This window comes from Mandrillus leucophaeus, unplaced genomic scaffold, assembly GCF_000951045.1.
Source record: "Mandrillus leucophaeus isolate KB7577 unplaced genomic scaffold, Mleu.le_1.0 Scaffold1001, whole genome shotgun sequence".
Taxonomy (NCBI): domain Eukaryota; kingdom Metazoa; phylum Chordata; class Mammalia; order Primates; family Cercopithecidae; genus Mandrillus; species Mandrillus leucophaeus.
Genome location: NW_012098111.1, coordinates 891,782 through 918,471, shown reverse-complemented (window position 1 = coordinate 918,471; position 26,690 = coordinate 891,782). Strand labels below are relative to the sequence as shown.

The 26,690-nt window shown below is 38.4% G+C and overlaps 1 protein-coding gene across 5 annotated transcripts in view; it reads right to left on the bottom strand.

Annotated features, from left to right (window-relative positions):
- BRDT (bromodomain, testis-specific) overlaps nucleotides 1–26,690 on the bottom strand; it is a 64,905-nt gene that overhangs the window by 25,620 nt on the left and 12,595 nt on the right. For 3 of the 5 annotated variants that reach the window (XM_011973471.1, XM_011973465.1, XM_011973456.1), the window contains 11 exons: nucleotides 23,115–23,343; nucleotides 21,303–21,440; nucleotides 18,773–18,887; nucleotides 12,849–13,021; nucleotides 11,892–12,242; nucleotides 10,984–11,112; nucleotides 9,855–10,043; nucleotides 8,821–8,993; nucleotides 8,458–8,747; nucleotides 8,259–8,372; nucleotides 7,897–8,031 (listed from right to left, as the gene is read on the bottom strand). In XM_011973471.1, the coding sequence (XP_011828861.1) occupies nucleotides 7,897–8,031; nucleotides 8,259–8,372; nucleotides 8,458–8,747; nucleotides 8,821–8,993; nucleotides 9,855–10,043; nucleotides 10,984–11,112; nucleotides 11,892–12,242; nucleotides 12,849–13,021; nucleotides 18,773–18,887; nucleotides 21,303–21,440; nucleotides 23,115–23,306 (1,999 nt within the window). In that variant the 5' untranslated portion in view covers nucleotides 23,307–23,343. The remainder of the gene's footprint in view (nucleotides 1–7,896; nucleotides 8,032–8,258; nucleotides 8,373–8,457; nucleotides 8,748–8,820; nucleotides 8,994–9,854; nucleotides 10,044–10,983; nucleotides 11,113–11,891; nucleotides 12,243–12,848; nucleotides 13,022–18,772; nucleotides 18,888–21,302; nucleotides 21,441–23,114; nucleotides 23,344–26,690) is intronic. The other 2 variants (XM_011973476.1, XM_011973482.1) reach the window with 1 other exon arrangement.

Sequence of the window (26,690 nt, the reverse complement as noted above, 5' to 3'; positions counted from 1 at the left end):
GGTTTCAAATAAGCAGCATCCATTATGCTAAAATCATCTTTTATCAAATAGCCATAAATATAGCCCTAAGAGGCTTAATTTTTAAAAAATCAAGAATTTACTATAAGAGAAGGGGATGTCATTTATCTGAGAGGATACAGTCTTTTATTAAAAGTAAAGCTATTTTAGTTCTGTGGAAAGGTCTGCTGTGCTTGTTAAACTCTGTAATAAAGATTCTATCTGATTACTTCTAAGCTATTTGGCAGCCTCAGCTATACAGCAAGAAATGGGTTTTATATTATCTCCTCTGCCTTTAGAAATACTGTACAGCTGACACTGGCATTAGAAGCAGACATAAAAAGAGATCTCTCCAACAGGGTGCTAGTGGGTTTCTCTTTCTTTATCCTACAATTGTTTCTGATGCTATCCTCCCCAGTCATAATCCTGGGTCAGTAAGGTAAAGCACCAAACTGGTAGTAACTGCCTTGATCAGTCTCTCCAAGCCAGCTTTCATGACCACCTGAGTGTTATTTGTTTCATGCTCCAGGACACCAAGGCTGGTCAACACCAAACATTATTCAAACTTAAAACATTCTAATTTTAATAATTACCTTCTGCCTTCTGAAAAGCCATCAGTTTCCACTGGATGTGTTACTGTTCTTTCCTCTCCTAAAATGTTTGATGCTGGACATTGTTAAAATTGCTGAATGCCACTCAGTGACATCCTTTAAATAATTCAAGTACTTAAAATGACATGAATCATCTTTTTTTTTTTTTTTTTTTTTGAGACTGAGTCTGGCTCTGTCGCCCAGGCTGGAGTGCAGTGGCCGGATCTCAGCTCACTGCAAGCTCCGCCTCCCGGGTTTACGCCATTCTCCTGCCTCAGCCTCCGGAGTAGCTGGGACCACAGGCGCCCGCCACCTCGCCCGGCTAGTTTTTTGTATTTTTTAGTAGAGACGGGGTTTCACCGTGTTAGCCAGGAGACATGAATCATCTTAATGTCACTCAGCTAAGTATTATTTAAGTGTTGCAGGCTAGGTGTAGGGGTAAGAGAAGGAGACAGACTGAGAAGATTGAGAATATATATCCAGACAGCTTTCGCATTTAAAGGACAAATTAGGCAGGGCGTGGTGGCTCATGCCTGTAATCCCAGCACTTAGGGAGGCCGAGGCAGTTAGATCACTTGAGGTGAGGAGTTCAAGACCAGCCTGGCCAACATGCTGAAACCCCATCACTAGTAAATACAAAAATTAGCCAGGTGTGGTGGCGTGTGCCTGTAGTCCCAGCTATTTGGGAGGCTGAGGCAGAAGAATCGCTTGAACCCAAAAGGCAGTTGCAGTGAGCCGAGATTGCATCACTGCACTCTAGCCTGGGTGAGAGAGCCAGACCCTGTCTAAAAGTAACCATAATCATAAAAGAGAAATTATGGTTTCAGCTTTGAACAAAGAAACAAAACCAAAAAGACTTCACTAATATGATCATATATGTATATCTATACATCTAAATTATTCAAATATGCACCTAAAATGACATCATCCTACAATATAAACTCTTAAGTATAGTACAAATATGACATACCAGATTGGTGTTCTACTAAAAAAAAGAAATTCAAGGGCATCACCTTAGTTTTCTAGTATATAAAACTAAGCTCAAAATTATTATAAAACTTAGCACCTCAAGGTCAGCGCAGTGGCTCACGCCTGTAATCCCAGCACTATGGGAGGCCGAGGTAGGTGGATCACTTGAGGTCAGGAGTTCGAAATCCCAAAACCTTAGCACCTCAAAATCTAAAGATATTAGCAAAAGGCATCAAGGAATTTTAGTTAAAAAAACACCTACTATATATGGCTCATAAAAGTCTCAGCATTTTGCTTCTCATTCTAATCGTACATAATTGACTTTTTAAGAGCATAATAAACTAAAACTATATATATATGATATTCATGAGTTCCTGGCCTTTGAAATTAAAAGACAAACATACATATTTTCACTACCAAACTTACAACCCTATTTCAATTAGTGAAGAAGCTCTATCAGTGCTAGCAAACATCAATTAAAATTGATAACAAGGCCAGGCGTGGTAGCTCACACCTGTAATCCCAGCACTTTGGGAAGCCAAGGCAGGCTGATTACCTGGAGTTTGAGGCCAGGTCTGGAGTTTGAGACCAGCCTGGCCAACCTGGTGAAACTCCCTCTCTACCAAAAATATAAAAATTAGCTGGGCGTGGTGGTGCAAACCTGTAATCCCAGCTACTCGGGAAGCTGAGGCACAAGAATCGCTTGAAGCTAGGAGGCAGAGGTTTCAGTGAACCAAGATCGTGCCACTGCATTCCAGCCTGGGCGACAGAGCAAGACACCATCTCAAAAATAAAAATAAAAAATAAAACCGGTAACAATAATGACAACATACACATTGTCAACTAATTTCTCTAGGGAAGGATGACAACATGTATACACCTACCTTAAGAGGATCAAAATGGATACTATGTGTATTACTAAACAAATGCATATTGTGGCATATATCCTAATTATAAATGTTCTAATTTCACATCTGCCCCAAAAACTCAATATAAAATTTAGCTTCCAAAGTTTTCATTTTAAACTGTCAAAAAAAAAAAAAAAATTAACCATAGGCCGGGCACGGTGGCGCACACCTGTGATTCCAGCACTTTCGGAGGCCAAGATGGGTGGATCACGAGATCAAGAGTTCCAGACCAGCCTGTCAACATGGTGAAACTTCATCTCTACTAAAAATACAAAAATTAGCTGGGCGTGGTGGCAGGTGCCTGTAATCCCAGCTACTTGGGAGGCTGAAGCAGAAGAATTGCTTGAGGCCGGGAGGCGGAGGTTGCAGAGTGGAGATTGCGCCATTGCACTCCAGCCTGGGCGAAAGAGCGAGACTCTGTCTCAAAACAAAAAAACAAAAAACAAAAAATCAAACACAAGAAAACACAGAACTAAAAAAAATCTGCAATCATAGAGATCTGATTGAAGAGTTTACTACCTATCACCAATCAAAGCACTGAGATAGATGTTCCAGAGATACTAAATATTATTAGCAAGCCAATTTGAACTAAAAAACCTGAAAAGTTGAATAGGAACATAATACAATTTAAAAAACAAAAAAACAAAACAAAACAAAACAAAAAAAACAAGACCCGGCACAGTGGCTCACACCTGTAATCCCAGCACTTTGGGAGGCCAAGGCAGGCTGAAGCGGGTGGATCATGAGGTCAGGAGTTCGAGACCAGCCTGGCCAATATGGTGAAACCCCATCTCTCCTAAAAAATACCAAAAAAAGTTAGCTGGGGGTGGTGGCATGCACCTGTAGCTACAGCTACTCAGGACGCTGAGGCAGGAGAATTGCTTGAACCCAGGAGGTGGAGGTTGCAGTGAGCCGAGATCATGCCACTGCACTCCAGCCTGGGCAACAGAGTGAGATTCCATCTCAAAAAAAACACAAAAAACAAAAAAACAACAACATACACACAACAGAATATGATGCCATATACAGCAGAAATAATTACCAAAGACTTTTAAATTAGAAAAAGAAATCACACTTTTGTTACAGAGGACAGATTATAGAAAAGTGATTGGTAGGCCAGGTGTGGTGGCTCATGCCTGTAATCCCAGCACTTTGGGAGGCCGAGGCAGGCAGATCGCTTGAAGCCAGGAGTTCAAGACAAGCCTGGCCAACATGGTGAAACCCAGTCTCCACTAAAAATACAAAAATTAACCAGGCTTGGTGGTGCACGTCTGTTGCCCAGCTACTTGGAAGGCTGAGGCATGAGAATTGCTTGAACCTAGGAGGCAGAGGTTGCAGTTAGCTGAGATGGAGCCACTGCCCTCCAGCCTCGGCAACAGTGAGACTCTGTCTCAAATAAAAAAAAAAAAAAAAAGAAATTTATAAAAGTCTAAAATAATTTAATAAACTCTAGTCATTTACCTTTAGCTTTCTAGTCTGAATGGCAAACATTATTTAGAAGCTTTCTTTGTATACTTCCTGCACTTACTAAATCATCCTCCTCTAAAAATCTAGGCTTGAACAAAGTTTGTCAGTTTTCAAACCTTGCATGAAAAAAATCATATCCTTGTCATATCTATAGAAGACCTAGGTTGTAGTACTAAAATTACAAATTTATTTATTCCTGTTTGATGTCACCCATAATTAAGGAAGCTTTTTAAAAAAGAAACAAATGTTATTTAAAGAATAAATTTCTTTCTCCAAACATTACACTAAATCCAATAAAATGTAGAGTCCAAAGGATGAAGTGACAAATTCACTTTAAGTCTTAAACAGCTAAAGAAAAACAATGAATTGATGTCATGACCATTTAGTTTCTTTGTGTTTGTGCAAAAATTGAAATTAAGTACACTGAAAAAATTCTATTTCACACTAATCAAGTATCTGGGCTTATATTTAGACAGTTCCTGGAGTTATTGCCTATAAGGAAGGTTTTTATTAAAAGTACTCCTATTGATGAGCTGTTCCTTTTGATTTTTTTTTTCTCAGTATCATTACTAGTCACAGGATTAAAGCTATTAGTTATATTCCTCCCTATAAATCACTGATTGTTGAGCATTAGAAAACTCTCAATAGCTTATGCGTGCATACTAGCACAGCCTAGTCAACATAAGATACGTGCATTAGAATTGATTTCATTTTCAAGGCTTGGCTACATCTTTGATCTGACATTTAATGATTTAGTTATGAAAAATCATTTTAAAAGATTTTATATTTATACTGATGTTTAATAAATGTTCTTGACTTATCTGAATATGCTGACACCAGTTAAAAAGATAAATAAAATAAAATCACATTAAAATTTGCAATGACATGCTGCTTCCAGTCCATAGAGCTCTCATTTTCATTTTTCAAGGATTTGGGATTTCATTACGACTATCTTGAAACTGATTTAATATCTTGTTTAAAATGAGAATTAAGTGAATTTGGTAGATTTTAAAATAAAACTTTCCTTGTAAATCAGTGTTCCACCATGTGATCAATCCTACTTAACAAAGCAGAATTAAGTGAGTGAGGGTGATCTGGTTGCAACACCTGTCACCCCATTGGTCAAAGGGTTGATTCAGCTGATCTGGATGGCCAGGAAGGTATCTCCTTCCTCCCTCACCACTCCATGTACATCTCTCCCGAAGCTGTGCACTTGGTCGAAGAGGACCTTCTCTGACAGAGGAGGACTGTTCATTGGTCAAGGGTATACGAGTTGCTGTGCTCCCCTACTAGACCCTCCAAACAAGCTCTCAAAGCAGAACTAAGTCTATATTTTCTAAAGTGCATAAACTGAAGTTTGGGAATGATGAAAGATAACCATTTAAGTAACATGGAATAATAAATAGCTTCAATATTACTCACAACACTCAAAGATTTTTCAGATATTAAATCTTAAAACATTTGCCCCACCTAAACAGCATAGTGGTATTGTAGTAAAGAGAGACCAACTCATAATACAGCATAACTATAAGAAGTCAATAATATTTAAAACTTTAGGTTGGGTGCGATGGCTTACGCCTGTAATCCCAGCACTTTGGGAGGCCAAGGCGGGCGAATCACGAGGTCAGGAGATCAAGATCATCCTGGGTAACACGGTGAAACCCCGACTCTACTAAAAAATACAAAAAATTAGCTGGGCGTGGTGGCGGGTGCCTCTAGTCCCAGCTACTCCGGAGGCTGAGACAGGCGAATGGTGTGAAGCTGGGAGGCGGAGCTTGCAGTGAGGCGGAGCTTGCAGTGAGCCGAGGCTTGCAGTAAGCCGAGTTTGGGCCACTGCACTCCCGCCTGGGCAACAAGGTGAGACTCCGTCTCAGGAAAAAAAGAAAAAAAAAAACTTTAGAGAAAGTAATTAAAGCTCTCTGACACAAACATTATAAAAGAATGACTTGCTTTAAAAAATTGCATATAGCCAAATTGCTATAAGAAAATCCAGGAAGACAGATACTAAATGAAAACTACATTAAGAAAAAATTACTAAAGACGAGGCACAATGGCTCACGCCTGTAATCCCAGCACTTTGGGAGGCCGAGGTGGGCAGATCACCTGAGGTCAGGAGTTTCAGACCAGCCTAGTCAACATGATGAAACATCATCTCTACTAAAAATACAAAAAATTGCCAGGCACGGGGGCTGACGCCTGTAATCCCAGCACTTTGGGAGGCCGAGGCGGGCGGATCATGAGGTCAGGAGATCGAGACTATCCTGGCTAACAGGGTGAAACCCCGTCTCTACTGAAAATACAAAAAATTAGCCAGGCATCGTGGCAGATGCCTGTAGTCCCGGCTACTCGGGAAGCTGAGGCAGGAGAATGTGGTAAACCCGGGAGGCGGAGCTTGCAGTGAGCCGAGATCACACCACTGCACTCTAGCATGGGCAACAAAGGGAGACTCCGTCTCAAAAAAAAAAAAAAAAAAAAAAAAAAATTGAATTCTGAGGCTGAGTTATTCTGATAGAATGTTAGGAAAACAGAGAATATATATTGCACAATTTTAAGAACACAAGTTAGTGATAAACATTCTTTCCTCCAAGCAACACATAATAATATTGTATCAGAAACTGATAATTCATATTAAAATTAAGGTACTTTATTGAAAACTCTGTATTATATTGTACTTTTCCTCTAACACTTGAAGCATTTATTATAATTAGATAATTCAAACTAACAGGTACAGTAAGAGTTTTATCCTACAAATAAAAGACAAAGTGCTCTAACTTATTAGACCACAAATGCTTTATTAGATGAAGTTACAAATGCTAATTACAACTGAAAATACTAAATGCAACTTAAGTTTTTCCAGTATTGTTCTATGCTTAGAAGTCAAATAAGGAAATACTGTATAATCAGAGCCCTACCTTTTTAAATTTTCTAGTATGACAAATTCCAAAGAAAGTAAAAATTCTGTTTATTCTCCAAAAATGTTTATCACTATATACTTTAGAAATGTAAAAGCAAAACACAGCAATCAGCACCATATAAATGCAAACTAAACAGAACTAAGAGTTAAATAGAATGTATTGCAATTCAGCAGACCGTACTACCACACTGAAAAAAGAGGAATGCTTTTAATAATGCTAAGAATTCCTGATGTCACAACATTCTGTGTGAGATATTTCTTTAAAAAGAGAACTGAATTTCACAAGAAATACCTCATTTAAAATAAAGCAAAATTTAGGGACAAGTGTCCTATATTCTGAATTTGCCTTTTGGTCAATAAAGATGGACCACTGCCAAGTCAGTATTCTTCAGGTAGTGATTACTTATCAACTATGTAATCATTAATAGAAAAGCACAAAGAAAACATAAGTGACCTAAGCTTGACACACTGCTAAACTATACAATAGGTCACTTGAGCATAGCTGAGAATCTGAATTTAAAGTACATTTTTCTATAGATGGAAGAAAATATTCTACAGTGAAGAAACCAAAGAAGCAAAAAAATAATCTGATTTATAGCTTCTGGGATGACTGGTTTCTTAACTCAAAATGATTATTCAATTCAGAACATAGTATCACCACATGGCAACCCTTGCAACATGAGAGTGATTTGATAGATCATGGAGAGTAAAGCGAAAGGTGCTCTCAATCTTTTATTTTATAAAACAAGATTATTTTATTATCTGATATATTTTGATATTAAGATTTGAAATTATTGAGACTATCCCTCCTTGAGTAAACTTTTTCAACATTACAAACCTACACGTCATATACATGTAATATGAAGTTTCGTCTTACACAGTATCTCTTTTAGGGAAAATACTAAGATTGTCAACATGCAATTAAATAATTAGCATGATATACAAACCATGGATTCTGGGTAAGTAACAAATATTTCTTCAAAATATAAATCAATATTACAGGAAAAAAAATGCTCCCACCAACAGAGGTACATTTAAGGGGACAGCTAACCTGATTCAGAACCACTGCTGTCTGAAGAGCTTAAGTCACTGCTGCTACTTTCAGACTCTGATGAGCTGCTGCTGCTGCTGCTCTCACTCAGACGGGAAACACTTCCAACAGCTTTGGATGGTTGCGTTTTCTCAGCTACAAAACAGAGAAACATTAAAATGCCAGAGGAATTAAACAGTTGCAGGAACATTTAAAAACTGCCACCTAGGCTGGGCATGCTCGCTCATGCCTGTAATCCCAGCACTTTGAGAGGCCAAAGTGGGAGAATCACATGAGGCCAGGAGTTCACGACCAGCCTGGGCAATGTCACAAGACCCTGTCTCTATAAAAATAAGTAAATAAATATAAAAACTGCCACCTACATTTTGTTTGACGTTTTCTAGAATTTAACTGATTATTAACATCCAGTAACCGCTTTTCCAACTCCTGTTTTTTCTGTGAGTGAAGTTCTTCTTTGGACATCATTATTTTCTTAGCTGTGTTAGGAGGGAAGAAAGTGAGTATAACCAAAAACCAACCCAAATACAAAACTGATTTCTATTAATATGCAGAAATACATACCAGGAGGTTTTAATGGTCTCTTTCTTAGACACGCAGAAACATATTTTTCTAATTCTCTTAGTGTTGATGCTTTCAGTGTTTCAAAGTCTATCTCTATCTCATCAGGATTGGAATTGCTCAGAGAAGGCTCTCTTGACTGTATTATATGAACTACTCGCCCAAGTTTATCTCCAGGGAGTTTGTTTATATTCAAACTTAACTGCCTTTTCTCATCATAGTTCATAGGTTTAGCATTATCTTCATCTTCAGATTTTTGACCAATGTACTGTTGTTTCCTTTTCTTTGGCTGACTGTAACAAAAACTAAATTTAGTCCAACTTATCGTTATTGTCTTAATAAGCTATCATAATAAAAGATACTTACTTTCTCTTGGACTTTTCCTTTAGTCTCATTTGCTCACACATTTTTCTTGGATTTTCATTGCTGTTATTAACCTTTTCTTTTTTCTTTTCCTTTTTAGACTTCTCTTTCTTTTTATTTAGCTTACGGAAAGGTACTTGGGACAAAACCTGGAGCTGCTGATGTACAGCTTTAAGCTGATAAAATAAAAAAAATCTGTAAACATTCATGTCTCTAAATAATTAAAGAAACTAGAAAAAAAATGAAGCCACTCCAAAGTCAAGAGTGTCTTTTGTGAAATTCATTTCTTATTACATTTCCTTCAAGTTTTTATTTAATTCCACAAATGCACTGAATTTTTAAAGGGCATGTTTTAAATTACAAAAACTATCATGTGCTCAACTCATAAACTTAAATATTCATCTACAAACAGATCAAGAATAAATAACATTTCCAGGTGGTCTTTTTTTTTTTTTGAGCCAGGGTCTTGCTCTGTCAGGTGGGAGTGCAGTGTTGTGATCCTGGCTCACTGCAACCTCAACCTCCTAGGCTCAAGTGATCCTCCTGCCACATTTTTTTGATTTTTTTGTAGAGACATGGTCTCACTATGTTGCCCAAGCTTGAACTCCTGGGCCTAAGCAATCCTCCCACCTTGGCCTCCCAAAGTATTGGGGTTACAGGCGTGAGCCACGGTGTCCGGCTGGTTTTTAATCACTGATTTTTGAGACTTGAGCTCCAGAACAGTTTAACATGTTATCATAAAAAGTAGTTAATGTTAAATAAGACCTCATCCATAAAATCTCTCTGATTATTTCATAAATCATTTCAATGAGAATCAACCACTCATGATTAGGGATGACATAATTTTTTTAAATAACAGATTTTTATAATAAATATTTGATTACGAAAGACTATTAAACATTACAAATTTGCCAATAAGTAAATAAAGCCACAGTTATGAAATGATTTAATTATAACAGCTTTAAATCTGCAGAAAAAATTTCCTGATAGATTAGTGCTCATAGACTATCAAAATTTGTATCAATACAATCAACTACCTGCTCCTGAAGCTTTGCAAGACGCTGAACTCGTTCATCTTCAGAATCACCAGAAGAGTTCCCTTCAGAGGAGACTTCATTAGTGTTCTCTCTACCAGTGGTTTCTGTGATATCTGTTTTGATGTAACATAAAGGCATACTCTCAACAGGTTCAACTGGGATCTTTGAAAAATGCGTTTCGAAAACATCCTATAATGAAAAGTTAGTTTGTTATGGTTTTCTGCATTTTTAATTTAATCCAGCAATTATAGCTTTTAATAAAAGGTACATTTCAGTGCCATATTTTGACCAGAATTCTTTTTGCCTTTAAGATATATCAGAAGAAACATATTAAGATTTATGCAGGCCAGGTGCCGTGGCTCATGCCTGTAATCCTAGCACTTTGGGAGGCCGAGGTGGGTGGATCACCTCAGATGGGGAAATCAAGATCAGCCTGACCAACATGGAGAAACCTCATCTCTACTAAAAATACAAAATTAGTCGGGTGTGGTGGCACATGCCTGTAAATCCCAGCTACTTGGGAGGCTGAGGCAAGAGAACCACTTGAACCTGGGACGCGGAGGTTGCAGTGAACCAAGATTGTGCTACTACACTCCAGCCTGGACAACGAGAATGAAACTCCATGTCAAAAAAAAAGACTCATGCTTCTCTGTCTGCCAAACTTAGCAACTTTTCTCCATTTTTTTCAGGCAAGATAGACCTCTCAAGTAATACACGGGATCTTCTTTCAAGGGCCCTATAGTTGGTAGATCATTCTATTACCTCCAAATGGTTCATTTAGACTGTCCCCTCAGTGGGACATGGGCTCTAGTCAACCATGTATATATCTACATCCCCTCTTCACTAATATTTCCCCAGTTTCCTTTGTATTCAGGGCAGCTTCATTAAAATATTCACTACTAAAGGATGCAAGAACTCAAACAGACAAACAAAGAAACACACAACCCTCTCAGTTTTAAAAGTATAATTCATAAACTATTTTGTTGGTGCAAAAGCAATTGTGGTTTTTGCCATTTAATACTTAAGAGATGTGGGTGTTATTATTCTTTATCTCTTAAGTTATGGTTCTAAAAGATGTTTAAACTATGTTCAGAGGAAAAACACTTTCAGAGCACAAGTAATGGCTCACCTGAAGCATTCTTGCCATTGTCACAACTTCGTGATCTGGAGGATTGTACTTGTAGCAATTCATGAACATTAATCTAACATCTGCCGCAAATTTGTATGCATCCTTATATTCTTGGTTATCCATTTTCTCCTAAATTAAAGAAAAACTACAGGATTCACAAACAAATAGTTCAATTCAATAATTATTTGAGCACCGATATTAAATGTTCATATTACAAAATAATTCATATATACAGAAAACAGTTGCCCACCATCCAGATTTGACAAATGTTAAAATTTTGCAACATTTGTTTCATATTTTTTAGACTTTGAAAAAAAATCCAGTGAATTTTGATAAGTAGAGATAAGGAAGGAGGACATTCCAGGTAAAGAGAACTGGAACAAAATCACAAAAGTAGAGTGTTTTCATATAATCTTTTTTTTTTTTGAGACAGAATTTCCCTCTGTCACCCAGCCTGGAGTGCAGTGCATGATCTCGGCTCACTGCAACCCTTCCTCCTCCTGCGTTCAAGTGTTTCTCGTGACTCAGCCTCTGGAGTAGCTGGGACCATAGGCAGGCACCACCATTCCCAGCTTTTTTTTTTTTTTTGTATTTTTATTAGAGACGAGGTTTTGCCATGGCCAGGCTGGTCTCGAACTCCTGGCCTCAAGTGATTTGCCTGCCTTGGCCTCCTAAAGTGCCAGGATTACAGGCATGAGCCACTGTGCGTGGTCTAGAACCATGGACATGTTCAAGTGGAAGAAAACAAAAAGATATATTTTTAAAATTTCCAGTGACTCACTCCAGGTAGTATGACTCTGATGATCTTAATTTCCTTCATCTTTTTCTAGATTTTAAGATTTCTTTGCAATGATGAATTACTTTTATAATCAAGAAAAAGAAGTTCTTCCTATTAAGGCAACATTTACCTTAATAGTTCCAAGATCCATTGGATTTTTGACAATGTCATAGTAGTTATGGAGTCCCAAAGCATTAACGTCAACAGGATTATAAAAGGGCCATGCATATGAAAAATGTTTCTTTGCAAGCATTTCTTTAAGAATCTCACTACAGTGCCTTAATTGTTCAGTTACTTTAACACTCTTCACAACATTATATTGTTGCTGAGAATCTGGCAAAACATTCTTTGGCATATTTTCTTTTATAGGTGGCAATGTCACTGATTTTTCTGTGAATGTTGGAGAAAATTCACTACTTGCTTTAACTACTGAAGTTGCAGGAGTTGTTGTATCTGCTTTCCTCTTCACACCCTTTGTAACCTAAAACAGAACAATTCAACAACAACAAAATATATTTAAAGTGATATTCAGAGCAATAGTTCCTTATCACTTAAAAGAAAAAAGGGAAAGATTATTGGCACCAAATCTTTATATAGATAATTTACAAATATTGTTGTCAATCCATGTATTAAATATTGCTAAAGGTTAATTTCCTTTTGTAGGCAAACTAAATAGTTCTAATATTATCTTCCCACATACCAAAGAATGTCTTGTGCAAACCTTAAGATGAATGAAAAGTAAAAAATCAAAGTCATAGTTATACCAAAGTTTCTGAATACTTGAAAATCAGCAAGAATATATGATTTTTAAAAGAAAACTATGTAGGTGAACAACTTCTGATATTAATACTATCAAGACACCCAAACAGTACAAATTCTACCTAAGAAATATCTAAAATTTGGCTAGCCTCTTAGGTTTCTATTCATAAAATGCATAGAGAGGTGGAAACAGTATGATTTCAGATTGCTAGATGCTAAATGAATTAAAAAAGAAAAATTGTTAGATGTTGAAGACTAATTTTCCTATTAACTGAAAAAAAAAATCCAAAATTAAAAAGCAATGATTTTAAAACTATAATAAACTTACTTGTGCCACAGTTTGTGAACTGGAGTTGACTGAAGCTCCTTGTGCCACGTTCAAGGGAGAAAGAGATGTCTTAGGAAATACAGAAGGAATTGCTTGCTGCTTAAATACTTTTTCTGTTGCGTTGGGCGATGATTTTTCTTTAGCAGAAAAAACAGCTATATTCTGTTGAGTGCCTGGAAAAGTATGAGCCAGAATCAAATATATGAATGAATAAAGTATACAACACCACTTTCTGTCTTATTTTCTATTTCAATTCATTTAGTTCAGCTTTTTAGCAATATAAGCATAGGATACTTATTTCATTTTGAAATCTACACACACAGGATTAGACAGATTAGACCAATTTAGATATAAAGATATAATAACGGAGACTTCAACATTTGTTATTAATGGTAGGTTTACCAGCTTTATTCAAAAAGGTGCCTGGCTTAAACCAAGACTAATAATAGAGCCATGTGGTTAGCTTCAGGTAGCTGTGAACATAAGCAAAAATTTCAGATACTCTGGAGACCAACCACACAGTACTATGTGAGGTCTTCAGAATGCTCTGCATAAACATCCAAGGATTTCATTAATTGTTACACATAGTCCATCACAGAACAAAAGATGTGAATATGATTCTCTTATCAATACATTCTTCAGAAAATTCTGCCAAAAGAACAATTGTCATGTTCTTCTGCCCTATCTGTTTTTACAGAATGTTATGACTTCAGACATTTGGATCATATCACTCTGAAATCTGTTATTTCAAGAGTTCAACCTTCCATCAAGGCAACTCTATTCTTCTAATTGTTCACAACAAAAACCCTGAAGTCATCTTTGATTCCACTATCTCTCAAACTCCATATCCAACCCAGCAGCAAACCCTGTTAGCATTATCTTCCTATCTAGACTCCAAACACTTCTCACAAGCGGCATTCACTCCGGCCCAAGGCATCATCAGTGCACAACTCAATTACTGCAGTAACATCCAGGCAGGTCTTCCTTCTGCTTTGGTACTCTATAGTCTATCCTCAAAACAGCTGTCAAAGTGATCTTTTAAAACTCAAATTAGTGACGACTTGTAATCTCGCTAAGTAAAAACCAAAGTGCTCATAGCATATATGCGACCTGCTTGTCCTCTTCTCTGTACTTCTTCCCTCCTTCCAACCTCACTTCTTATTACTTCCCTCTGTCCTTACCTCACTCTAGCCTATTGGCCTTGCTCAAATTTGGTAAGCAGAAGAAGACTATTTGTTTTGCCTAAAATAAGATATCCTTATGCCTCATTCCAACATTTCCTTCAGGCATTTACTCAAATGTCACCTTCTCAACCACCCTATATAAAATAACATTTTCACTCTACCCTATCCCCACTCATCAACTATATAGCTCTTATTCTGCTTTATTTTTTCCATGCCATTATTACATTTGATACACAACATATAGCTATTTCTGGCCCTTCAATTCTTGCAAAACAAACTCAGGAACTAAGTAAATCTGAATGTATTTTAAGACAGGGCTGATATTCCTCAATATCTGAGTTGTCACTACTCTTTAAAACTTACGAATCAAATACATTCAGATAATCTCACATCCTTTGATATTCCAACTGTTGTTACTCTTTGAACTTGGGAGCTAATTAGATCTGCATAGTGAGGAATAGTTACAATTACTTAATTTTGTCTCTGTCTCTCACAATAAAAAGCTCTGTGAGGGTAAGGGGACTTTGTTTTGGTCACCCCTAAATCTCTTGTACCTAATGCAGTACTTGGTACATGAGAGAAACACAGTAAATATTTACTGCATGCCTATTGTGTTGGGCACCATTTTAGGTGCTAGGGCACAAATTCTCACATATGTCTTTTCTTTTTTTTTTTTTGAGACAGGGTCTCGCTCTGTCACTCTGTTGCAGTGGTGTGATCATGACTCACTGCACCTTCAACCTCCTGGGCTCAAAAATGAACAAGACAGACATAGTATCTGCTCTTGGAGCTTACTGTCTAGTGTAAGAAACAGACAAAAAATAAGTAATCATATTGAGTACAAGTGATGCTAAGTGTTAGGAAGGAAATATACACGTTACTAACTAAACTAAGGCAGAGAACTATTATGGACAGGGTAGCCAAGGAAGGCCTCCCTCTCTAAAGCTGACAACTAAGATGTCACTATACAGATAAGAAGAAGACAGCTAGGTCAAGAGAACTATAGAATGGGAAGTAAGTACACATGATTAGTGTGTGCACGAAGAAATAAAAGCATTTTTAAAAAGAAACAGTAGTCTCCTAAGGCAAATACTGACAGAAGTCAAATAAAATGAGAATAGAAAAAAACACTACTTAAATTTTGCAGAATGAAGACTACAAGTGACCCTGACTGACAAAACGTCTTTGGTGGTGAAATAAAGCTAGAACTTGTGCTAAGGGGAGTACATGAGTATACAGGAAGAAAGAAAAAAAGGAACAATAGCTGGAAGAATATGAATAAAGGAGTATTTTAAAGATGAGATACTAGAGCCAGTTTATAGGGTAATGAAACTAACCCCATAGAGGAGGAGAGATTAATGATGCAAGAAAAAAGGGAGATAACAAAGGAATAAAATGGTTGAGATGGCAAGATCGATTCACAAATGAAGGCATGGCTCAAAGTGATGGAGGATCTGTTATAGGCCTTTGCTCTAGCCGATTCCTCCGCCTGGAATGTTCTTCTTGCAAATCTTCACTTCTCAACGAGGCCTCCACTGAATCTGTCATGTTTGTCTCTCACTTCCTACTAGAATATAAATTCCAAGATGGCAAAGTTTTTGTTTTATTCAGTGATAATATCTCAAGAGCACAGAACAGTGTTGTGGTACATAATCAGCACTCAAGTATTTGCTCAATCAATATTATCAATTTAATACCAAGTTTTCTTTGCCATAAATAATCAACATGTCATCATATGACAATTTCCCTACTACCGTGACTAACAAAGACATGACTCTGGTAGTGGAATGCTTCTGTCAGAAGTTTTTTAAACTTAGACATTCACTCTGAAGCCAAATCCTACCTATCCTTTGAGGTCAAACATAACTTATAGCACCTCTAAAGCCTTTCCCAACTTTTCCAGCGTGATATGGTTTGGATGTTTCGTCCTCTTCAAATCTCATGTAGAAATGTGACCACCAATGTTGGTGGTGGGGCCTGGTGTGGGAGGTGCTTGGGTTATGAGGGTGGATCCCTCATGATTCTCTTGGTGCTGTCCTCGATGTAATGAGGGAGTGCTCACTCTATGAGTTCACACAAGATCTGGTTGCTTAAAAGAGCACCTCCTCCCTAACCCCACCTTGCCATGTGATACAACAGCTCCCTCTTTGCCTCTGACCATGATTGAAAGCTTCCTGAGGCCCAGAAGCTAAGCAGATGCTGGTGCCATACTTATACAGCCTGCAAAACCATGAGCCAAATAAACCTCTTTTCTTTGTAAATTACCCAGCCTCACATATTTCGTTTCTTTCTTTTTTTTTTCTTTTTGAGACAGGGTCTCGCTCTGTCACTCTGTTGCAGTGGTGTGATCATGACTCACTGCACCTTCAAACTCCTGGGCTCAAGCAATCCTCCCACCTCAGGCTCTTGATGAGCTGGGACTACAGGTGCATGCCACCATACCTGGCAAAGTTTTAAATTTTTCTGTAAAGGGTCCTTCTGTCTTGCTCAGGCTGGTCTTGAATTCCTGGGCTCATGTAATCCTCCCATCTTGGCTTCCCAATGTGCTGGCATTACGGCCATGAGCCACAACGAACAGCCAGGTATTTCTTTATAGCAATATAAAATGTACTAGCACACATCACATATCAATTTCTCACTCTTGGCCATGCATGGTGGCTCATGCCTGTAATCCTAGCACTTTGGGAGGCCAAGGCATGAGGATCATTTGAAGCCAGGAGTTCAAGATCAGCCTGGGCAACAAAATGAGACCCCACCTCTATAAGAAACAAAAAAATTAGCTGGGTGTGGTGGCACATGTCTTTAATATTGGCTACTTGGGAGGCTAAAGTGGGAGGACTGTTTAAGCCCAGGAGCTCGAGGCTGCAGTGAACTGTGATCATGGAGTGCCACTGCACTCCAGCCAGGGTGACAGAATGAGACCTGTCTCGAAATAAAACAAAACTTCTCATTCTTTTGAAACACAGTATATATTACATGTAATTTCATCTGACACGTGTCATAATGCATTGTCTTAATTTTTTTCCATAATGCATTGCCTTGTAAGTTTTTTCAAGTTTTATTTCTAACAAAAAACTTAAATGTAGGCCTGGCGCAGTGGCTCATGCCTGTAATCACAGCACTTTGGGAGGCCAAGGTGGGTGGATCACCTGAGGTCAGGAGTTTGAGACCAGCCTGTCCAACATGGTGAAACCCTGTCTCTACTAAAAAATACAAAACAAAACAAAACAAAACAAAAACCTTAAAGAAACACTTGAAAGTTAAGTTGTAGCTATTTGTTTCAGATGCTCAGGTAACTGCTAAGAGCATGTTTCCCTCAGATAAAAGATCAATGAGAAGATCAATAATTTTTACCTTCTAACAACATTAAATGGAAAAAATAACAATTTTTATCTTGCTAAGGGTAATAATTTAAGTCAGCAACAATTAGCACGTTGGTTTTACAATTTAAATACCATACTGATCTATGTACTATCTACCTCATAAGGGCTTACTTAAATCTTCTTGTAGAAGCCTAGGTCTCACATTGTCAGACATTAGATCAACCTTTTCTAAAATAAGAATAACGACTTAAATAATCAGTGAATATCTCATAGATTTGGTTAAAGCACTGTAAGTTATGACCCACCTTAAGGATCTATTAGCAATAAAAAAGTATGTATTACTATCAATAAAAACCTGAAAAAAAAAATCAACCTCTGCCATGAACCTATTACAAGTCTCCTACATCTCAGGCACTTAACTATACACTTTATAAACATTTACAATCATGAAAGAAAAATATTTTTCGGGCCAGGTGCGGTGGCTCACGCCTGTAATCCCAGCACTGTGGGAGGCTGAGGCGGGCAGATCACGACGTCAGGAGATCGAGACCATCCTGGCTAACACGGTGAAATCCTATCTCTACTAAAAAAAAATACAAAAAATTAGCTGGGTGTGGTGGTGGGCGTCTGTAGTCCCAGCGACTCGGGAGGCTGAGGCAGGAGTGAGGCGGAGCTTGCAGTGAGCCGAGATTGTGCCACTGCACTCCAGCCTGGGTGACAGAGCGAAGACGCAGTCTCAAAAATAAAAAATAAATAAATATTTTCCTGATAATATAAATGAGGAAACTAACATGGAATGACTAAGAACTTAAAGATTACACTGCTTAAGTGACCCAAAGATAAACCAACATTTACTACATTCTTGGTTAACCTCTACAATAAATCTATTTGGATACTTAAGATTTTTGAAACACCATATTTAAACAATATGATTATTAGTTGTAAAGATGATTTCCTCCAAAGATTTTTGTGACTGAAGAAAAAGTTAGGAAAAAAAGACAATCTCCCAACCCAATACTAACATTTCATTCTCAGCTATGGAAATATTTTTTAATGCAGAGAGCACTAGCAATTTGGGCATTCTTATCAGTACAGCACAGCTACAAGATCCACTGAAAACAGTAGTAACAGCTATGATTTTCTGAATCCCTACTATGTGAATGGCATTATGCTACAGGAAAGCTGGCTCCAAGGCCAAAATCAATGCAGTCTTCACTATTTTTGAATGATACCCATCCTTGTGATCAAGGTTTGGCAGATTATTTCAAATGGACATTTTTCATCAATAGAATAGGATGTAGGACGTCTGGATGTCTGTCTCCTTTGAGGGATTTACACACACACACACACACACATACACGAGACAGAGAGGGGAAAAAAACAGAGAGAACCATGAAGTGTTTACCTCCTGCCTTACCTTTCTTGATTCTTTCCTTACCACCCACAACTTGCTCTTCTTGTGGCATCTGAGATAACTTCTGCATAAACAGCTTCTCGAGAGCTTGTGCCATAAGAACAATGTCATCTCCAGGCTACAAAACATATTAAACATACCATAAGGATATACAGTATGGTCACTGTACCAAATGTTTTAAATTCAGGCCACTTTATTGAAGACAGTAACATAGTACTCCTAGACAGTATTCATCTCTTATAAATTTAGGAAATAGTGAAGTTGCTCACATTTTATTTTCTTATTCTCTATGGTTGAAAGCAGCTCACATTTAAAATTCTAGCATTCTACTCCTTCAACTTCTAAAAAGTACCCAAATGGCTTTCCGAACACTAGAGAATTACAATCCAACCAATCCTACTAAATCAAAGAGGTATTAAAAATGAGAATTTCACCAGGCATGGTGGCTCACGCCTATAATCCCAGCACTTTTGGAGGCTGAGGGGGGTGGATTACTTGAGGTCAGGAGTTCGAGACCAGCCTGACCAACATAGAGAAACCCTGTCTCTACTAAAAATACAAGATTAGGCCGGGCGCGGTGGCTCACGCCTGTAATCCCAGCAGTTTTTGGCAGACTGAAGCGGGCGGATCACCTGAGATCGGGAGTTTGAGACCAGCCTGACCAACATGGAGAAACACCGTCTCTACTAAAAATACAAAATTAACCAGGTGTGGTGGTGCATGCCTGTAATCCTAGCTACTCGGGAGGCTGAGGCAGGAGAATTGCTTAAACCCAGGAGGCGGAGGTTGCGATGAGCTGAGATAGTGCCATTGTGCTCCAGCCTGAGCAACAAGATCAAAACTGTCTTTTTAAAAAAAAAAAAAATTAGCCGGGTGTGGTTGCACATGTTTGTAATCCCAGCTACTAGGGAGGCTGAGGCAGGAGAATCACTTGAACTGGGAGGTGGAGGTTGTGGTGAGCCGAGATTGCACCATTGCACTCCAGCCTGGGCAACAAGAGCGAAAACTCTTGTCTCAAAAAAAAAAAAAAACATATTCAATTTTTCAATCTTAATTATTTGCTTACAAGTCTTCCTCTTGCTTCAATTCATGACTGAGAAAAAAGTAAGTAATTTAGGAAGCAACAGTTCTCTTAAAGAGAACATTTATTTCTAAGTTAGGTAGCTCAGGAAAATTACTAAACTTCATTTAAAAATATTACATCTGAAAGCACCCTTTGGAATTGTAGTTAAATTAAAATGAAGTTGCCAATGGTACCGATTTTTAAAAAATCCACATTGGAGCTGGATGCAGTGGTGGGTGCCTATAATCCCAGCTACTTAGGAGGCTGAGGTGGGAGTATCACTTGAGCCCAGGAGATCAAGTCCAGCCTAGGCAACACAGTGAGTCCCTGTCTCAGAAAAAAAAAAATCATTTGCATTGGCTGATAGTTTTAAATTTGTGCTGATAGTTTTAAATTTGGCTGATAGTTTTAAATTTGGCTGATAGTTTTAAATGAGTGCAGTGGTGTGATCTCAGCTCACTGCAACCTCCGCCTCCCGGGCTGAAACGATTCTCCTGCCTCAGCCTCCAGAGTAGCTGGGACTACAGGCATGTGCCACCATGCCCAGCTAATTTTTGTATTTTTAGTAGAGGCGGGGTTTCACCATGTTGGCCAAGATGTTCTCGATCTCTTCACCTCATGATCCTCCCACCTCCGCCTCCCAAAGTGCTGGGATTACAGTTGTGAGCCACTGTGCCCAGCGAGAACATATCTGATCTTTAAATCAACTTGTTGTGAAGTTTAGAAGTAGGCAATTGGTTTGGCTTTTTAGTTTATGGCCAGGGGTCCATACTGTGAAAATTTAATGAAGATTAATATATACTAAGACTTTTCCTTTATCTCACAACTAAAATGACAGGAATGCAACAGAAAACATTCTGAAATACTTTATTCACAGAAACCAGCTCTCATTGGTATTTTTTAAAAACATAACAAGCCACTACAGCTATTCAGGCACAAAAATATAGCAAATAGACTGAACAAGTATTGGTATGTGAAAATTGTGAAATTCAGTGAAAAAGTATTGTCCTTAAAAATATGTAACAGATCTTGGCCAGGCACAGTGGCTCACACCTATAATCCCAGAACTTTGGGAGGCCGAGGTGGGTGGATCACCTGAAGTCAGGAGTTCGAGACCAGCCAGGCCAACATGGTGAAACCTGTCTCTACTAAAAAAAAAAATGTATAAAAAATTAGCCTGGCAGGGTGGCAAGTGCCTGTATTCCCCGCTACTCGGGAGGCTGAGGCAGGAGAATCACTTGAACCTGGGGGCGGAGGTTGTAGTGAGCCGAGATCACACCACCACACTCCAGCCTGGGCGACAGAGCCAGACTCCATTTCAAAAAAAAAAAATTATATATATACACACACACATATACGTAAAATATTTCAAATGAAGAGACTTGAAATCTGAAATGATCACGATTTTATACATCTCTCTCCTATATGTAACGGCAAAGAATTAGCAAGTATAACATAAAGCTTACATACCTTGTTATATAAATAACAATTTGAGAACATTGTATTGAAGTCTTCTATACATTCTGAAGCCTTCACATAATATTTATTCTCCAAGCGCTTCTTAATTGTATTTAAATCCATTGGGTTTTTTATGATGGTATAATAATCCTATGGTTTTGAACAAATTCTAAATGTTAGTAAGAATGAATACACTACAACCATTGATATACAAAGAAATTTAATACACTATACACCTGTAACTAGAGAGAGAAACTGATTATCTTTAAAAAGTCATATTCTGGCTGGGCACAGTGGTTCATGCCTGTAGTCCCAGCACTTTGGGAGGCTGAGGCAGGAGGATCACTTGAGGCCAGGAGTTCAAGATCAGCCTGGCCAACATGGTGAAACCCATCTCTAATAAAAATACAGAAAATTGGCCGGGTGTGGTAGCTCACACCTTTAATCACAGCACTTTGGGAGGCCGAGGTGGGTGGATCACCTGAGGTCAGGAGTTCGAGACCAGCCTGCCCAACATGGGGAAGCCCTGTCTCTACTAAAAATACAAAAATAAGCCTGGCGTGATGACGCGTGCCTGTAATCCCAGCTACTCGGGAGTCTGAGGCAGGAGAATCACTCAAACCTGGGAGGCAGAAGTTGCAGTGAGCCAAGATTGTGCCATTGCACTCCAGCCTGGGGGACAGAGCGAGACTCTGTCTCAAAAAGCAAAACAAAACAACAACAAACAAACAAAGAAACCCAGAAAATTAGCCAGGTGTGCTGGCACACGCCTATCTTCCCAGCTACTTGGGAGTGTGAGGCCCAAGAATCACTTGAACCCAGGAGGCAGAGGTTGCAGTGAGCTGAGATCCTGCCACTGCACTCTAGTCTGGGTGACAGAGCGAGACTCTGTCTCAAAAAAGAAAAAAAGGCCATATTCTAGAAACTAAAACCTTTAGTAATGAGAAACAAAGCTGACTGCTATGGTATTTTTAGATGTTTTAAAAAAAAAGCCAATAAAGATGAATAAAGATAAGAATTTCAGAATAATATTATCCTTGAAAATAAAAAGGGCAGGAGGAGTAAGAACCTTGTTTTTATGGAGTCTGACTCCATAGAATAAAATCCCAGCTTCAAGTTGACTAGCTATATTGTAAACTACTCAACCATTGCATTACTGAATGGCTAAAAATTCCTAACGTAAGACCTAAAGTCAAATTCTGTATGTGATGCGACCAAGCCTGCCAGGAAGTGTCAAGAGAAACTTCACGGAAAAGGTAAAATTCAGGATAACTCTGCATCCAAAAGGTGAAGTGACATATACTATAATAAAACATGTATTACAATTTATCACAACTTATTAAAATAAGAATGTGAATGCTCAGAAAAATACTTTGTTTTTTTGGAAAACAATTACTCATTGGGATAGACTTTAGTGATGCTAAATAAATCAGGTATTTATTAAATATTTTTGTATTTTTAATTTTTGGAGATGGAGTTTTACTTTTGTTGCCCAGGCAATGGTGCAATCTCAGCTTACTGCAACCTCCACCTCCACCTTCAAGAGATTCTCCTGCCTCAGCCTCCTGGGTAGGTGGGATTACAGGCATGTGCCACCACACCTGGCTAATTTTACATTTTTAGTAGAAACAGGGTTTCTCCATGTTGGTCAGGCTGGTCTCGAACTCCTGACCTCAGGTGATCTGCCCACTTCAGCCTCCCAAAGTGCTGGGATTACAGGCAGGAGCCAACGTGCTCAACAAATATGATTTATTAAAGACTAGCTATGTCTTACAGAAATTTACAGGATTTTTTTTTTTTAAACATAGTTGAAGACATACATACAGGCAACTTTAGTTTCACAGCATCCACAGGACGTTGAAAAGGCCATGAAAAACTATGCTTCCATAAATCCTTTAGGACAACTTTTTGTAGATACTGAAGTTGATTTGTCAATCGCCCATTTTTCTTGGTATTTATATACTCTGGTGGAGGAGGGTTAACAATAATAGCTGTTTGTCGACTTGGCAGAGACATTCTTAACTGCTTCGAATCCTGCTTACACGTACATATCCTGAAAAACAAAAATGAGTACTTCAGAAGCCCTTTAGGAATGGTTTCCACAGGAGCTGAAAAGTGTTATTCAACAGTAACAGAGGCCAGGCACAGGGGCACAGGCCTGTAATCCCAACCCTTTGGGAGGTCAAGGCGGGTGGATCACCTGAGGTCAGGAGTTCGAGACCAGCCTGGCCAATGTAGTGAAACCCTGTCTCTACTAAAAATACAAAAATTAGCCAGGCGTGGTGGCACATGCCTGTAATCCAAGCTACTTGGGAGGCTGAGGCAGGAGAATCGCTTAAACCCAGGAGGCAGAGATTACAGTGAGCCAAGATCATGCCATTGCACTACAGCCTGGGCAACGAGAGTGAAAGTCTGTCTCAAAAAAGAGTAACAGATACTGTATTTTAAAGCACATCATGATTAAGACAGGATCAAAAAAAAAAAAAGCCAAAAGCAGCAATTTTTAAACAAACTTTTTCTATACAAGTAGTAAAAGTTTTACTATATATGCCTTAGTCTTGGATGTTTTAAACTATTTCAACATCTCAGTCTTTCTGCCTTTCAAAAACACACAAATTGAGGTCTTAGCAGGAAAAGTCTATAAATTCCTAGTCGGAAGAAATAACAGAACGTTAAAGACATGATCAGTGTGTAAGTATTCTACAACTGTTAATTCAACAAAGAGAAAAGCAAAGTAAAAAATTTTTCTGGCTAATTTGAAAAAAGTGATTTATTTATTTATGGTCTCTCTCTCTCTCTGGGATGGAGTCTCACTCTGTCACCCAGGCCTGACCTCAGGTGATCCACACACTTTGGCCTCCCAAGGTGCCGAGATTACAACCTTGAGCCACCGTGCCCAGCCAAAGTGATTTTATTTTTATTTTTCTATTTTTATTTATTTTTTTGAGATGGAGTCTCATTCTAACGCCCAGGCTGGAGTGCAGTGGCACAATCTCCACTCACTGCAACTTCCGCCTCCTGGCTTCAAGTGATTCTCCTGCCTCAGCTTCCTGAGTAGCTATGATTACAGGCGCCTGCCACCACGCCCAGCTAACTTTTATATTTTTAATAGAGGCAGGGTTTCACTACATTGGCCAGGCTGGTCTGGAACTCCTGACCTCAGGTGATCCGCCCTCCTCGGCCTCCCAAAGTGCTGGGATTACAGGCGTGAGCCACCGTACCCGACCCAAAGTGATTTATTTTAAAACCAAATTTATTAGAGTAAAATGTTACTCTGTGGCATATATTGCTACATCTAGAATAAAATATTTTAAATTTCATAGGTGTTTCAGAAAGACAGTATTTAATATTCCTAGACGGCATCATTACTTTAAGGATAAAAATGGTACTACCAATGTACACATAATACCTCAAGTACATGAGCAAAATGAAAAGTAGTTATGAAATAATTTTGCCCACTTTTAGAGATCAGTGTTAACAGCCAATAATATATCTTTGTCTGCATTGAAGTAGTATTAGTTCTCACCTCCTGTTGCATATTAATCACTTGTAGATATTTTTGAATTGCAGCATAATACATACCAAAATTTACCATATTAACTCTAAGTGTACAGTTCAGTAGTGTTCAGTATATTCATGTTTTTTGTGAAACCAATCTCTAGAACTTTTTCATCTGGCAAAATAGAAACTCTATGTGCATTAACCAACAAATCTTCATTCTTCTGTCCCCCCCTGTACCTAGCAACCACCATTCTGCTTTCTGGTGCCATTAATTTGACTACTCTAAATACTTCATTAAAGTGACAAATCATATTATCTTTTTTGTGACTGGCTTATTTTTCCTAATATAAAGCCCTCAAGATTCATCCATGTTGTAGTGTGTGTTAGAATTTCCCTTCCTTTTAAGGGTAAATAATATTCCATTGTATGTGTATCATTTTCTTTATCCATTCATTCATTGATGCCACTTGGGTTGCTTCCGCTTGTTGACTCTATTGTGAATACTGCTGCTATGAACATGGGTTTACAAGTATCTCAGGACCCTGCTTTCAATTCTTTTGGATATACATACACAAGTAGAATTGCTAGATCATATGGCAATTATATTTCTAATTTTTTGAGGAAGCCTATCCCATTTTCCATGGCCAATACATGATTTCACATTCCCACTAACAATGTACAAGAGTTCAATTTCTCCACATCCTTGCCAATAGAAATTTTTTGGTTTAATACTAGCCATCCTAATAGTTATGAGGAGCTGTGGATCTTTAAAAATACCAATGCTCAGGTCCCAATCTCTGGAGAGAGTGCCGGGGAATCAGTTTTGTTGGTTTTTTTAACTGTTACTTCTGATGTGCAGCCAAGATTGAGTACTACTACATTAAAATGAATTAAAGGTGGTTATCAATCTTCTACTTTCACGATTTTCATGTTACACATACATGGAAATATAACACTTAATAAAAGTCATAGGCTGGGTGCTGTGGCTCATGCCTGTAATCCCAGAACTTTGGTAGGCTGAGGAGGGCAGATGGCCTGAGGGCAGGAGTTTAAGACCAGACTGGACAAGATTAAACCTCCCATCTCTGCAAAAAATACAAAAATCAGTAGGGCGTGGTGGTGCACATCTGTAGTCCCAGCTACTCGGGAGGCTGAGGAGGATCACTTGAGCCCGGGAGGTAGAGGTGGCAATGAGCCCAGATTGTGCCACTGCACTCCAGCCTGGGTGACACAGCAAGACCCTGTCTCAAAAAAGAGCTCAGGAGTTCAAGACCAGCCTGGGCAACACAGTGAGACCTCACCTGTAAAATTAAAAAAGAAAGAAAAGAAAAAGAAAAATCATTAAGAACATCATTAAGAACAAAGATGGAGCTATTCTAGGATGTCACAACTAAACTGGCTCTTACCCTGGCTTTGTAATTATTTAAAGCTAACCTACTTTTTAGGTGTCCCAGTCACCACACCCTCGCTCATCCACAAAGGTTAAACACTCCACTGACTTTTATCACTATAGACCAAACTGTGACCATTTTTGAACTTTACATATAGTATTATTTACTATGTATTATGTTTTTGTTTTTGAGATGGCGTCTCACTCTGTCGCCCAGGCTGGAATGCAGTGGTGCAATCTGGGCTAAAAAATATATATATGTGTGTGTATATATTATATACACATATATATACACATACACAATATACTTTCTGCAGTCTCATGGTTTCATTTTCTACTTTTTTTTGAGTCAGGGTCTGACTGTCACCCAGGCTGGAGTACAATGGTATGATCTTGGCTCACTGCAGCCTCAAACTCCTGGGCTCAAACGACTCTCCCACCTCAGCCTCCTGATTCTCTGGGACTACAGGTACATGCTGCCATATCCAGCTCATTTTTTTTTTTTTTTT